At 40.5% G+C, this 13,508-nt stretch overlaps 1 protein-coding gene across 5 annotated transcripts in view; it reads left to right on the top strand.

Annotated features, from left to right (window-relative positions):
• Positions 1–13,508, top strand: part of ARFGEF3 (ARFGEF family member 3) — a 121,309-nt gene that overhangs the window by 91,582 nt on the left and 16,219 nt on the right. For all 5 annotated transcript variants that reach the window (XM_050949398.1, XM_050949401.1, XM_050949399.1 and 2 more), the window contains 9 exons: positions 263–413; positions 1,315–1,629; positions 2,852–2,985; positions 4,639–4,784; positions 6,284–6,463; positions 7,030–7,174; positions 8,489–8,611; positions 10,806–10,903; positions 12,849–12,993. In XM_050949398.1, coding sequence (XP_050805355.1) covers positions 263–413; positions 1,315–1,629; positions 2,852–2,985; positions 4,639–4,784; positions 6,284–6,463; positions 7,030–7,174; positions 8,489–8,611; positions 10,806–10,903; positions 12,849–12,993 — 1,437 coding nt within the window. The remainder of the gene's footprint in view (positions 1–262; positions 414–1,314; positions 1,630–2,851; positions 2,986–4,638; positions 4,785–6,283; positions 6,464–7,029; positions 7,175–8,488; positions 8,612–10,805; positions 10,904–12,848; positions 12,994–13,508) is intronic.

The following is a 13,508-nucleotide window of genomic DNA, read 5'->3' as shown; positions in this document are numbered from 1 at the left end:
GTGAACCTGTAATGGAGTCAGTTTAGTGCCTTCCATGAGCAGTACAGTCTCTCACACACACAAATAAAAAGGGATTTTTTTTAGCATGTACATCCGAAAAAGGTGTTTGCTTTTATATTTTGTCTAAAACGCCATCTTCATATAGATCTTTCGTATTGTAATCCTCTCCATCCCCACCGTCTGTGAGAACAAATGTTTGTTTCTTTGTTTGTTTAAGTGATGCATGTTCTTAAATAATCTTCTTCTATTGTTAATGGGACAGTGAAACAGAAGATGGAGCAGAAGCTGGAACAGATGGGGAAAGTGCAGGGAGTCTGCCTGCACCCTGCTCATGTTTTGTGCATGGATGCCATCCTCAGTGTGGGCCTGGAAATGGGAAGCCACAATCAAGACTGTTGGCCACATGTGTTCAGGTACAGGAATCTACCGGCTTTAGGTCAGAAAATTTATTTTAACAGAACCGAGCTCCTGCCAGCTAGAGCGAGAGAGAAATCTGTCTGCACTCACTTTATCATTCTAGGAGGTGCTCCAACGCCACACGCAAATAGTGGACCTGGGAGACTGAGTGCAATTCAGTGGGTGAAAGGGGAGGAGATTTTTAAAAGGGCCTAAGGATAATCCTTAAATAAACCTATCTGAGTGCTTTCCAATCCTTAATATATTGATCCTCACAGCACTGCTGTGAACCAGGGCAGGCACAGGGGGACTAAGGCCTAGATCCTCAAAGAGTATTAAGGCATCTAACACCCCTTGTGCAAGGACATATAGGAAGCCTGTGGCAGAGCAAGGAACTGAACCCAGGTCTCCAGCGTGTGCCCTATCCACCAGGCTATCCTTCCTTTCTAAGGTCATTTATTGGAAGTCCAGGCATTTAGGGACAACAAACCCCAGCAGGCACTTCTGGAAGTCTCCCCCTCAGACTGTAAACAAGTGCAATATCCCCTTCAGAGAAATTCCAGGTCACATGACATGATAACAAACCTCCACTTGCCTGGCACCAGATAGGCTGGCTCCAAAGCAGACGTGACCACCTGCCAGGGGTCTCCATTACCATTTTCTGGCAGTGGGACTCTTTTTTAGCTTTTATGCTCCCCCTTTATTGTGATTGGCCTACATCACTATGTGTTTTCTAAATGATTAAACTAGCTGCAGTGACAGACACTATTAGAGACCAGTAAAACAAATACATTGGACTTCATTATTCTACAGATGTTTCCAGATTACTTTTAAGGAGCAAGTGCAGTGCAGAACCAAACAGTTCTATAGTGACTGACTCTAGTGATTCACAGTCCATCTTGTCCCATTTGTTCTCAGGGTGTGTGAATACATCAGCACTCTGGAGCACACCCATTTCAGCGATGGCGCATCTCAGCCCCCTCTTACTATAACCCAATCACAGCAGGCCACGGGAGGGTTGCAGGTGGATTATCCATCTACAAACTCTCCCCAGGAACTGACCCCTGAGCAGGAGACTACCCTGAGCAACAATCCTGTCATCCAGCCCGTCTCCATCCAGGACCTCATCAAGGAGGGTAGCAAGGGCAGAGCTTTCGACTTTCGTGGAGGCAGCCTGCTAAGTGGAAGCAATGCCGCCAAGGCTGTCCTCATCCTCTCCACGCAGGCTGACAGGTATGGATGGCAATGTCTGAAACCTGGTTTTGGCTTCTCAAAATCTCTCCTGAGCCTTCCTGTAAAGTAAAGGGAACAGGCTGCCAGTTCTGGACTTTACAAATGTTTATGCCATTCGCTCAGCAGCCAATGCTGTAGTTGAGGTGGGGCTGAGACTTCTATTAGCACATCCTATTTTCTCATACTTGTAACATGCTAAAAAAAAAAAAAATCTCTTTTTTGCTGAAATTTTCCATGCTTGGGCTCCATCCCCAAGAGGAATGTATTTGTAAATTATGAGCAAAAAATAGTTAATTCCTGGGCAGCATATTTCGTATGCTGCATCATTTTTTATTTCAGAATTGCAATGCTGTGCACAGGACTACAGAATAATACAAACACTTAATAGCGCGCTTAGTTATATAGGTGTGATTTTTCATAATGTAACTTCACTGTGGACCTCAACAGGCACCTGATCCTGTCTCATTCAAGTGAAGGAGAGATTTTCTGTTGACTGAATGAGAGCAAGATTAAGCCCTGACTGTCTCAGTTTTTGACTCTGCTGTTATGGCATTTCACTGTGATATCAGTCAAGATTAGTGTTGTGATCTCCTTTTTAAAAATACATAATAAATAGATAAATTAAAAATCCAATTTTACATTAACATAAAGTTCAGCTTACAGTTTTAAACTACAATCCTAATTCAGAAAATTCAGAAGCTCCCTGGGAACTCTGTATGTGCAGTCTTGCTGAAAATACCACCGCCTGCCTAGGTGCTGAACTTTAGGCTCCCGTCTCTGAAAATTTAAGCCCAAATTTCTCAAAGTAAGATTAATTCATTTATATTACATATATATGGGGCTTGCTCCTCAGATGGTGCAAATTGGTGTAACTCCGAAGTTAATGGAGCTATGCCAATTCATCTCAGCTGAAGAGCTGACCCATGTCATATTTTGGATTGTTAACTATTGTCATTAAACCACTAGATGTATTTTGAGGTGGGATTAAGAATGGTCTGTGCCGCAGTTAAAGCTCCAGAAAGAGTTCTGGTTAATGTTGGATTCCCCTGTTCTTCCTCCCCCCAAAAATAATAAAGCTGGTGAATCAAAGTGGACTCAGTAACACTATGTAAACTAATCTGCTGCTAACACTGGCAGGGTAGTTGAGGTTCTTCAGTGCACGTAGAAACTTTAACCTCCATGGCTCGTTTTCAAGTTACATTCTCTACACTTTTGCTTACAGGCTATTTGAAGATGCTGCTCACAAGCTAAACCTGATGGCACTGGGTGGCTTCCTATACCAGCTCAAAAAAGCTTCTCAGTCCCAGCTCTTCTACTCAGTCACAGATACAGTTGATTACTCCTTAGCAATGCCAGGTAAATCTACTAAAGGCCTCGTGAGGATTCAGGTGCTTCTTGTATATTTTCTGCATTCCCTACATGATTTACTTTGTGTTTATTTTGCTACAATATGCCAGGGACAGATAGCTCAAATAAAATACAGAGTTCAGTGTGAAATCCGACTGATGGGAAATTGCAAAGCCTTTTCAAAAGATAGCTACAGTCCCTGACCAAGAGAGCTTTCAACTTCTGTGGTACAGCACCTAGCACAACAGGGCACTAATCCTGCCTCAGACATCTGGGTGCTACTATAATATAAACAATAATACATTTTAAATGTCCTTTAAGATTCCAAATTAGTAACTTCTATAGGCTAAATTCAGGTGTGACCTAGATGGCAGGTGTAGGTTACATGTCACTAAGAGGGTATACTTGGTAATAAGCCATCAGTGGGTTGTAGACAGGACCTAACAAAGGCTCTCAAGATAAAGCAGGGGGGATATGTTCTCCAGGTTTCTCCCTCTGTGTGGAATCCACCCCTCTGTAGCACAAGGCCTGTGCAATACTTAAGTCTCCCGTAGATCTTCAGACTGGGCATAAGGACCTAATCAAAAAGAAAATTTTCCATTGACTCAAAGAACTTTGGACCAAGATTTAAGTGAGACTTGAGTGGTGCACAGGATTAGCACTGTCCCTCTGCAAAGGGGTGAGTTTCACCCCGAGTGAATTCAGATTGTGTTTTGTGCTACTTTGCATTGTTCCAGAATGACACTCAATTTGTTATTTTCTGCTCATACATCTTCTCTCTCCAGGACTCAACAGCATGTATTACTTTATTATTAATAAATGGTCTCCCTCTGTGTTCTGTACACAGTGTTCAATCAACAAATGTTAGTAGTAATTCCATTTTAAAGATTCATGCCACTAATAATTAGCCTAGTGCAGCTTAAATAGTGCTGCCTAGCTGCTTAAATATTTGTTTTCAGTGTCAAAAAGAGGTAAGCTTCCTAATGTGAATTTCCTAACATTTTGAGAGCAGTGGGAGATGAAATTCTTCATATTAGGATGGTTTTCAAAGTGTTGGTAATTAAGAATATGTACTGTCGGGGAAATTCAGAGTATATTTTTAAGTTCTCTTTGTCCTGTGTTCTTCAACTCAGTAAAGATAATTTACAACCTCCCACTACTAAGAAAATGAATACATTGCAGTTAATACTCTTCCCTGTAAATGTTATCAGAGGCTTCTAAAGCCAACTCATTGTACTCAGGATAAATCATAAACCACTTGCCCACCTAGACTGCATGTTTGCCAGAACTGAACATTATTATTAATTATCACTGATTTATTATTTTATATTTTCTCCAAGTGTTTACACTTCAAAAATGCATTTGAAAAAATCCACACTATTTGATGCCAAAGCTGCATAGCTGTGTAAGCTGTTCCTACAACGTAGGTCCTTTTCTCAGTCTATTCCTGTGCTTTTTGCAAGCACAGACTGCTAGCTATGCTGAATTTCTTTCTGGACTGGTATTGATGTGTATGTAATTAAAATCAAATAATTTGTGAATTCGAACCCAAACCTGCAGAGATGAAATGCTGCAGCTGCCTAATTTCTGTTAATTACTCCTCTGGTCATAACAATTAATTTTCACATTTATTTACTTTAGTGCACCTTATTTTTCTTGTAGGTGAAGTAAAGTCTACCCAGGACAGGAGAAGCGCACTCCATTTGTTTCGTCTTGGAGATGCCATGCTCAGGATTGTACGGAGTAAATCCCGCCCATTGCTCCATCTCATGCGCTGCTGGAGCCTGGTGGCACCTCATCTTGTAGAGGTGAGAGAGCGAGAGAGAGAAGAACCTGTGAAACTCACAGCTATAAGATATTATAAACGCACCTTAGTTAGAGATAGTCAGAAAAAGTTTGAATCTTTAAATGACTTCAGCAGAATATCTGCAGTTATACTGGCTAGAATAACATCTTATGGGTTATTAAACTTCTTCATTAGCTAGAGTCAAGAAGAAATACGCTCCTCTTCTTATGGTAAAGTATTGCACAGCTAGAGATAGGTAGGTGTGAAAGTGCCCACAATGTACCTCTTAAGCATCTGATAATTGCTATATTCGGAAACATGATTCCAGAGACAGACCATTGGTCTATTTCAACATGGCAATTCCGATATTCCTGTGGAAACTAGCTGTGCCTAAAATAATTGAAAACTGTTCTATGTAATGGAGCTGGGTTTCTTGGATGTATGACAGTCACATGAATAAGTATGTGCGCCTGAACTTTGTTTATGTTAATGAACATGTCATCATGCGTTCAGGTTTTTAAGATGCACAGGAAGCACGTTTCTCAGATATTTAAGAGCTACGATAAAGAAAATATTTGAAGTCAGGTGTTAAGGTGTGTTAAAGTGTCCATAGTTGTATGTTTTGACTGTACCAGTGGTTTTAATTTTCAAAATGACTAGTGATTTTTGATGCCCAGCTTGAGATACCTTAAAGGGGCCTCATTTTCAGAAAGTGCTGAGCACCCGCCGCCTTATATCCAGGCCCCTTTAAAATGTCTTAATTTTGGCATCCAAAGAGTGAGACTCCCAGAATCACCCGTTGCTTTCAAAATGTTGGGTCAGTATAGTTCTCTTTTGGTGAACTTTGGCATAGGTGAAAGCCGAAGGAGGAAATGGCTGGATGAAGTGAAGGGACTGAGCTTAGAGATGCCTGGGGTAGTCCCCCAGTGTGGAATAATTTTCTGTTCAAATTCATGCCAGCTCTTGCCAGATGAGCAGTGTACTGTTGACAGCGTGCCATTTCTTTTTTTAGTATACTTTATTGCTAGTCATTTTTATTGTGCTGTAGATACCAGGTCCCTTTCCCCAGAGGCTTTTATTCTGGAGTCCAAGAACATGCTAAGTACAGTACTTATCCATAAACATTATATTTATGCAATGAGAATAAAGAGAAATTAAATCTTTCACGTTAGCCATTCAAATCAACAGTAATCTGAAAAAGCCGGGAAGATTGTAGACCCATTTTTTAACTTTTAAGTTTAGTGCTTTCTTTGAACTCTCAATAAATCTTCCTGCATCTCCAGAATACTGAGCATCTCGGATACACAGCTCCTTGTCTTCCATTGGACAGTCACTTTGTTCATTGAAGCAGGACCCTCTGGTCACACTATGCTGGAGCTATTTTTGGGTCTTGGCACTATCAAGTTGCTACTTTTGCCTCCCCCCAAACAATCTAATCAAAAAGCAATTTTTATTTTATTTTTTTTTTTTTGCTTGGCCAAAATTCTGGTATTTCTTCCTTCCTCCCTTCTGTCCCTGTAGGCTGCCTGTCATAAGGAGAGACATGTTTCTCGGAAGGCTGTCTCCTTCATCCATGACATCCTCACCGAGGTGCTGACAGACTGGAATGAGCCCCCTCATTTTCACTTCAGTGAGGCGCTGTTCCGCCCCTTTGAGCGCATCATGCAGCTGGAGCTGTGTGATGAGGATGTCCAGGACCAGGCAAGTCAACCCTGATGATAGTGCCTACACCCGGTGTGCCATACAAACAATGAGAGCAGTCTCAGGTGTACACCTAGTGGCTAGAGTATCTGCCTACTTTCCTTTAATGGGGTTAAATCTCTCTTCAGGGTTTCACAAGGGTCCTTTCTCCTCAGTGTATTGTTGAGCAGTACTATATTTTGCTCTGCTCCTTTGTCAGGACTCAAATTACTTCCTTTACAAGGTAAGGGGTTCTACCTAGCATACACTGTGCATTAGAGCCACATCTGCAAAGAATGGGCACATCCAATGGCAGCCAAGAAGCTCGAGGCTTTTGGAATGTATACCTGGTGGTTTAGCTGTTCTCTTTCCTTAGAGCAGGAACATGATTATTCAACAGAAATCCACCTTCAGTCCTTTAGATGTTAATGAAAAGTAGGTTTCTCTGAAAAAAAACTATAGAAAAATCTACAGTTTTTTCAGTTATTTCTGTAGATGTTTGTAGGGCAATTTCTGTTCGTCATTCCTTCCGCATGTTCTGCTGGGTGGATTTATATTTGTAAAGGTCTCTGCTTTGCCTACAACAGGTGATCACGTCTATAGGAGAACTGGTGGAGGTGTGTTCCATTCAGATCCAGTCCGGGTGGAGGCCCTTGTTCAGTGCACTGGAAACAGTGCACAGCAGTAGCAAGTCAGAGCTTAAGGAGTACCTCGTTGGAGAGTATTCTATGGGTATGAGTTTTCTCTTTTGTTTGTTTGATATGTCTTTGTTTCTTTGTCCCATTATCTCTAGGACATATAAATAAGTAAATAAAAATACTACCATAATCTACAATAAGGGTCCAAAACAACACATTGCAAAACTCACTAGTGTCATTGCAGTGTGGTGGGTCCTTACTGCAGTACTCTACAGTATCTAGAATATTTTTTAATAGGGAGAAAACAAATGTAAATCTCTGAATACTTTATACTGTGATTCCTGTCAAACACTAGCAGACACACAGGGGTGAGAAAGAGAGTTAACAAAGCCATTGAGCAGTCTGCCTGAGCCATGTTCTGCTGCTGGAACATTAGGTCCATCACATTTCTCTGCAGGTGTCCTACTGGAGGAAAGAAAGATGTTCCTTATGGCCATCTCTTGTCTATGCACTCAGGCCAGGCAGCCTACATTTTTCCCCCACTGTGAAACAAGTGCTCCTGTAAGAGGAGGACTGTTAATACTAGAAGTGTTGAGCAGATAGTGAGCAAGCTTCATCTCCCATAACACTGACACATAACCCCTAAAGTCTAATCTGTAACAGTCTTGGTATATCAGTCCCAGATCTCTCCTGAACACAGTGTGTCAATGTTATGGCACTTGTATGGAGAAATATCCATTATTCCGGCTTTTAATCAACTTTACAGGTATTTTAAAATGTTTTAAAGTCAAATATAGGCATTTATTATGTGCCTGCTGGAATCTAGTCTTTCAGATCCATTATGTACAGTAGGCAGGCTTTAAAAGGCTTATTTTCAACTCAGGAAAACACACCAGTTTTGCCTCTGTCAAATAGCATCAAGATTGTAAATGTGACAGTCACTATGTCAGCCAGCAACACCAAGAATTGAACCAGGGACCTAAACCAGAGCTAAACGCATGAAGTGAGCACAGCCTGAGCTAAGAGAGACAAGTCTTGATAGCTGGGGCAGATCTGCTCTAGGAATTATTTTGGGGTAGTTCTTTGGCCTGTGTTATACAGGAGGTCACAAACGTGCCTTCTGGCCTTGGAATCTGTGAAACTGTGACTCACTCCTCTGCTGATCAGGCACAGAGGGGAACCTGTAAAACAGTCACAAGTGGGTTGTGTGAGTACCCTCAGGTTGCTAGTCTCTTGGGAGCCAGGAGAAAAGGAAAGTAGATGCAGCTTCCAAGGCAGTCACAATATTTGCTTGTCAGAAAGTTGCCTATTGATCACAGAAGAGGTACGGTACACTCAGCTGAGCTAGGGAACCTCAACTTATTAAAAAAAATAAATAAACTGCCTTCACCTCCTACTGTTCTCACAGGGAAATGCCAAGCTCCAGTTTTTGATGTTTTTGAAGCATTTCTCAACATAGACAACATCCAGGTCTTTGCCAATGCCGCCACTAGTTACATTATGTGCCTTATGAAGTTTGTCAAAGGACTTGGTAAGTATGATTTTTCCTTTTTTTTTTTTTTTTTTTTTTTTTTTCTTTTTTCTTCCCATCAAGTGCAACCTTTCTGTGGTGGAGGTGGGAGGGTTATTCTGGAAGAAATGACTTTTGTTTATTATAAGGTACAAAATATGCTTGGAGAGAGGTTTAGCGGATAGTAAGCAGGGGTACTGTATAAAAGACACCAAAATAAAAGGACTATTCAAAACCACTTTTGATACTGTTGGATTTTAGGGCATGTCACAGCAGCAAAGATTCAGCCATCTGATTATTAATTTTTTTCTCATTTTCACTATGACCTACCATAGCCCTGTATAAATACTATAGAATTCTCCAGTACAGTAATAATCCAGAACTCTGCAGTCATGGTGTTGTAATATTTGGGGCTAGGGCTGGATTAGCACAAAGAACACTGTAGTATTTTTTCATAAGGGCTGTTTTCCATTCAGTGATCAAAGCCACATTTTTTCCCCAGTCCCCTAGCAGCAGCATTTGGCACACAAACTGCCAAAAATCTGCTGGAACCTTCAGTAAGAACATCAGTATCACAGGTATCTGTCAGTAAGATTAACTTTTCTTTTCTGATAGTGAGGGTAAAGTAAGTGGGAGAGAAGAGAGGGTATGCCAAGTCAAGGTGACCCTGTACTTTGATTGTTCTGAAATTTCTCCAAGCACTACAAAGGCAAATTCAGATGCTTTGTTCTGCCCTCTTATTCACATTTCGCATCTTGCTTTGATCATTTAAAAAACAATTGTTAGAAATTCTAAGAAATTATGGAATTGATTCTCCTCCTACTAATGTAAATAGCAAAATGCCAGGGGAGACTGGACGGGGCCCTACTTTCTTCTTTTGTTTAACTCTACCTTTAATTCGTAAATGATGCAGCAACTTTGTGCCTGACCCCACCCACTAAAGTCAGAGGGAGTTTTAGCACTGATTTCAATGGGTGCAGGGTCTAGCCCTTGAGGAGGGGAAGGGAGTGGAACTTCAATTATTTGCTACTTTATGGAGAAAATTAAAATTGAAGAGCAAACCAGTAAATGCTGAACCTGGCTGTCTTCAGAAACAGACGTTTCTCTGGATTGTTTAAAAATGTTGTCCATTTGGTGAGATGGATTTATCAAAGGGAAAAGAAATGGATATTTCTTGTTTGTAAAATTGTAATGGACAAATGGAATTCCTACTCTATATATTTAATTCTGAATTTTAACGAAATGTCTCATATGTAATATTTACCTACAAGTGGTGGTCTAGTTATCTGCAAATATAGACCATCAACAAATGTTACTAGGGTTTTGCTGATACTCAGTAACAAAGGAAAGGGGTTTATGCATTAGGGGTTTGTTCCAAAGCTTACCGAAATCAACAGATGTCTCCCCACTGGCTTCAATGGGCTGTGGATAAGGCCCTAAATCTTGCACACCTACAGTACAGTGCTTATGAGGAACCATATTTTTAACAATAAAATATACATAGATCTGTTAATTTGCTTTAACTATTGGAAAGCACCTGCACCTTGCAATAGGCACTGAAAAGTTTAAATAAAATTGTCTAAAATTCCTTGAGCAAAAAACAAATTTCTCCCATTAGCTCATTAACAAATCCATCTCCAGAGAAACTGCTAAAATGGGAGACAGTGGTCCAAATTTATCCCTGGCCACAATCCAGTGACTTCAGTGGAGTTACAGCAGGTTTGAATTTATACCTACATGAATCAAAGATTTGTTACCTCCCTCTTAAACATTATAGTGACACTTTATATTAAAGGTACATGTATAAATAGTTCATGAATGAGAAATAGAGAATATGATGTGTGTTGTATATGTTATAGATGGTTATAAGCATGTCATTTGAAGATGTTTATATATGAATATAAACTCCGGTTATAATATAAGTAATCTATGGGATCTATAACCATCTGTAATAAAAATAATCATCCATTTATTAAAGTATTTGTAAATGTACTTTTAATCTGAAGTGTGACAGCCATTATTATGTTGTTCAATGGGAGAAGTCTCCCCAAACTCTTTGGACTGAGATCTAAAGGGCTGCATTTATGGAAAGTGTAGTCAATAGCACATAATAAATAGCCAGACTGAATGAGAAATATGTGTTGCATAACTTTTAATGCTGTGTGTACATTTCTTTTTTCCCCTCTTCTCCTGCATCCTGCCCTCCCACCCCTAGGAGAAGTGGATTGTAAGGAGATTGGTGATTGTGTGTCAGGATCTGTGTCTACAGACTTGTGCCTTCCCGCTCTTGATTACCTCAGGAGGTGTTCTCAGGTATGCCTGATGATCACAGAGAGCTACAGACCTGAACTAGAAAACCACTTCTAGGTTTCTTGGCTCTCAGCAATCATTGGAAATGTTTGCATGCACATAACAGAATATTTTAATGTGTACAATCTTTGTGGCAAGCTCTCTTCAGGTCTGGGGAAGGCACTCAGATTGCCTTCCCCAAATACAAGGTCAAACAGATAGTTTAGCATAAGGATTGGCACATATTCGAAGGGATCATTCAAGGTGAGGTGGACCGTTAACACTCTGTAGTCATAGGATGAAAAGGAGGGTTAGTGGATTACAGATGGTTGTAATGAGCCATACATTCAGTGTCTTTATTAAGACCATGATTTTTAGTGTCTAGCAAAGTTGTACATTTTGTATAAACCCTGTGCTCACAGCATAGGTTACTATTCAGGGCTGCTTGGACATTTTTTGTCAGCACTTTGATATTATTTTTATTTATTTGTACACAGTACCATGGGAGGGTCTTAATCATGCATTGGGACCCCATTGTGCTAGGTGCTGTACATAACAGAGTGAGTGTCCTTGCCCCAAAGCAATTACAATCCAAGTATAAGATGAGAGACAACAAGTAGATGCAACAGACAGACTGCAAGAGGGGAATGGGCACAAGGAAATAATGAGACAGTACTGGTCAGCAAGATAAACAGCAGTCACAGCAAATCATAATTCGTTTTTATTGTTAATATTCTGTGTGATAGTGTTATTCATTTGATGAATCGCAAAATCTGCTACACATCACATTATCCTTTCCTCCCACCACAGCCACAGAAAAAGGGAACCACCCTATCTGTCTCTCTGATGTAAATTTCAATTAATCTTACCAGAAAAAAAGAGTAAAAAATACAATAGGTACATTACAAATACCTCTATTATATACAAAAATGTCTAACAAGCAAAGTACAGGACTCTTCTCTGTTCACAATTTGAAATTTAGGTCCTAATTCTGCCATGCTCAAAGCAGTACCTTAATCTGTAAATAACTCTATTGAAATCAGAGGGACTGCTTGCAAAATACCTATTCAGTGTGTGTTAGGGGGCAGAATCAGGCCCTTAAATTATGGTTTGTTTGGTTTTAAAATACCTTGCTGTCTCTTGGGTATCGCAGTCTGATGAAGATGTTGGAACCAGGCCCATGGAGGCTGCCTCATAATTTTGAGAAACACTATTTTGTTTATAGGAATTGGTATGACATGATACAAACACAGGGAGTGAAGATAGCAGTGTAGTGCCACCACCAAAGTTTATTTAGCTTTGGACCATGGGCACCAATGTGCGATTGTGAGGGACCATTTTGAATACCACATTGAATTTTAATCCATTCAGTTCATATGGTTAGCAGCCACTCACTCAAGAACTTCTAAAGTTACATAGGTACCAATGATTTATGGCACCAGAAAATGTGGAATCCCAGCTTTCAGAACATAAAGGCATTAACATTACCTCTGGTGACTGGTGATATAATGCTGCAAAGATCATGTTCATTGCAGTTGGCAAACCAGTATATATTGTTTCAGGAGCAATCAACCTTTACTGGGCTAGTGATCATAAAGGAAAAAACAGTCTCCAAAATATTCTGCAGCTAGATGGCTGATAGATAACAATAATATTTAGTATATATTCAGTACTTTACATCTTCAAAGTACTCTGTGTACAACTAATCCTCAGGAAGGGCCAGTATTTGAATTTCACAGCTTGGGGAGCTGATACACAGGTTATTTAAATGACTTGTCCAAGGTCACAGAGCAAATCAGCAGTAGAGGGAGGAGCTCTTGACTCCTAGTCCTGTGTTCGTTGCCGCTAGATGAACCTTATCATGCCACTATCCATCCCAAATATTAATGTCACTCTAATACTTATTTTCCCGGTGTGTGGCATGACGGCACTTCTACACTTTCCCATGTTACATTTTTTCTTTGTGTAGTTGCTAGCCAAAATCTACAAAATGCCCTTGAAGCCAATTTTCCTCAGTGGCCGGCTGGCCAACTTGCCCCGAAGAGTGCAGGAGCAATCAGCCAGCAGTGAGGATGGGATTGAGTGTGTCCTTTCTGACTTTGAGGATGACTCTGGTAGGTGAATTTAAAATAATGGCTATGTGGTTACACACAGAAAGTAATCAGCTCCACGTGTAATTGTGAATTTGGGCAGCTGCTGCAAATGTTCAGAAAAAAGTGTCCAGAAATATGGTGTTGCCCTGCGTCTATATTGTTTACATATCCATATATGTAGCAAGTTAAGCACTGTTGTTCTGGTTCCTCTCAGTGGGGAGAACACACATCTAATTTAGCTATATCCTCCCATGCATACTCAGGTGATTTCACCTCACTTATGCTCAGTGATACACATCATACACAGACCCACACTTTTCTGGGGTGAGGGGATCAAGTAATAACAATGACAGCCTAATAATCTTAACTGTTGCTTCCACTAAATGGGTATGAAGGGAGAAAGAAGGCAGAGTAAGGCGGGAGGGGGATAGATGCTCTGTAAATGAGAGAAGGGAGTGGAGAGAAGAGAGAGATTCAAATTGGCAATGCCCAATCACCACCACTCACACAAACTGTATTGAGATGGGTAAGGGGGG

Source organism: Gopherus flavomarginatus, chromosome 4 (assembly GCF_025201925.1).
Source record: "Gopherus flavomarginatus isolate rGopFla2 chromosome 4, rGopFla2.mat.asm, whole genome shotgun sequence".
Classification (NCBI taxonomy): domain Eukaryota; kingdom Metazoa; phylum Chordata; order Testudines; family Testudinidae; genus Gopherus; species Gopherus flavomarginatus.
This window is presented reverse-complemented; position numbering and strand designations above follow the sequence as displayed.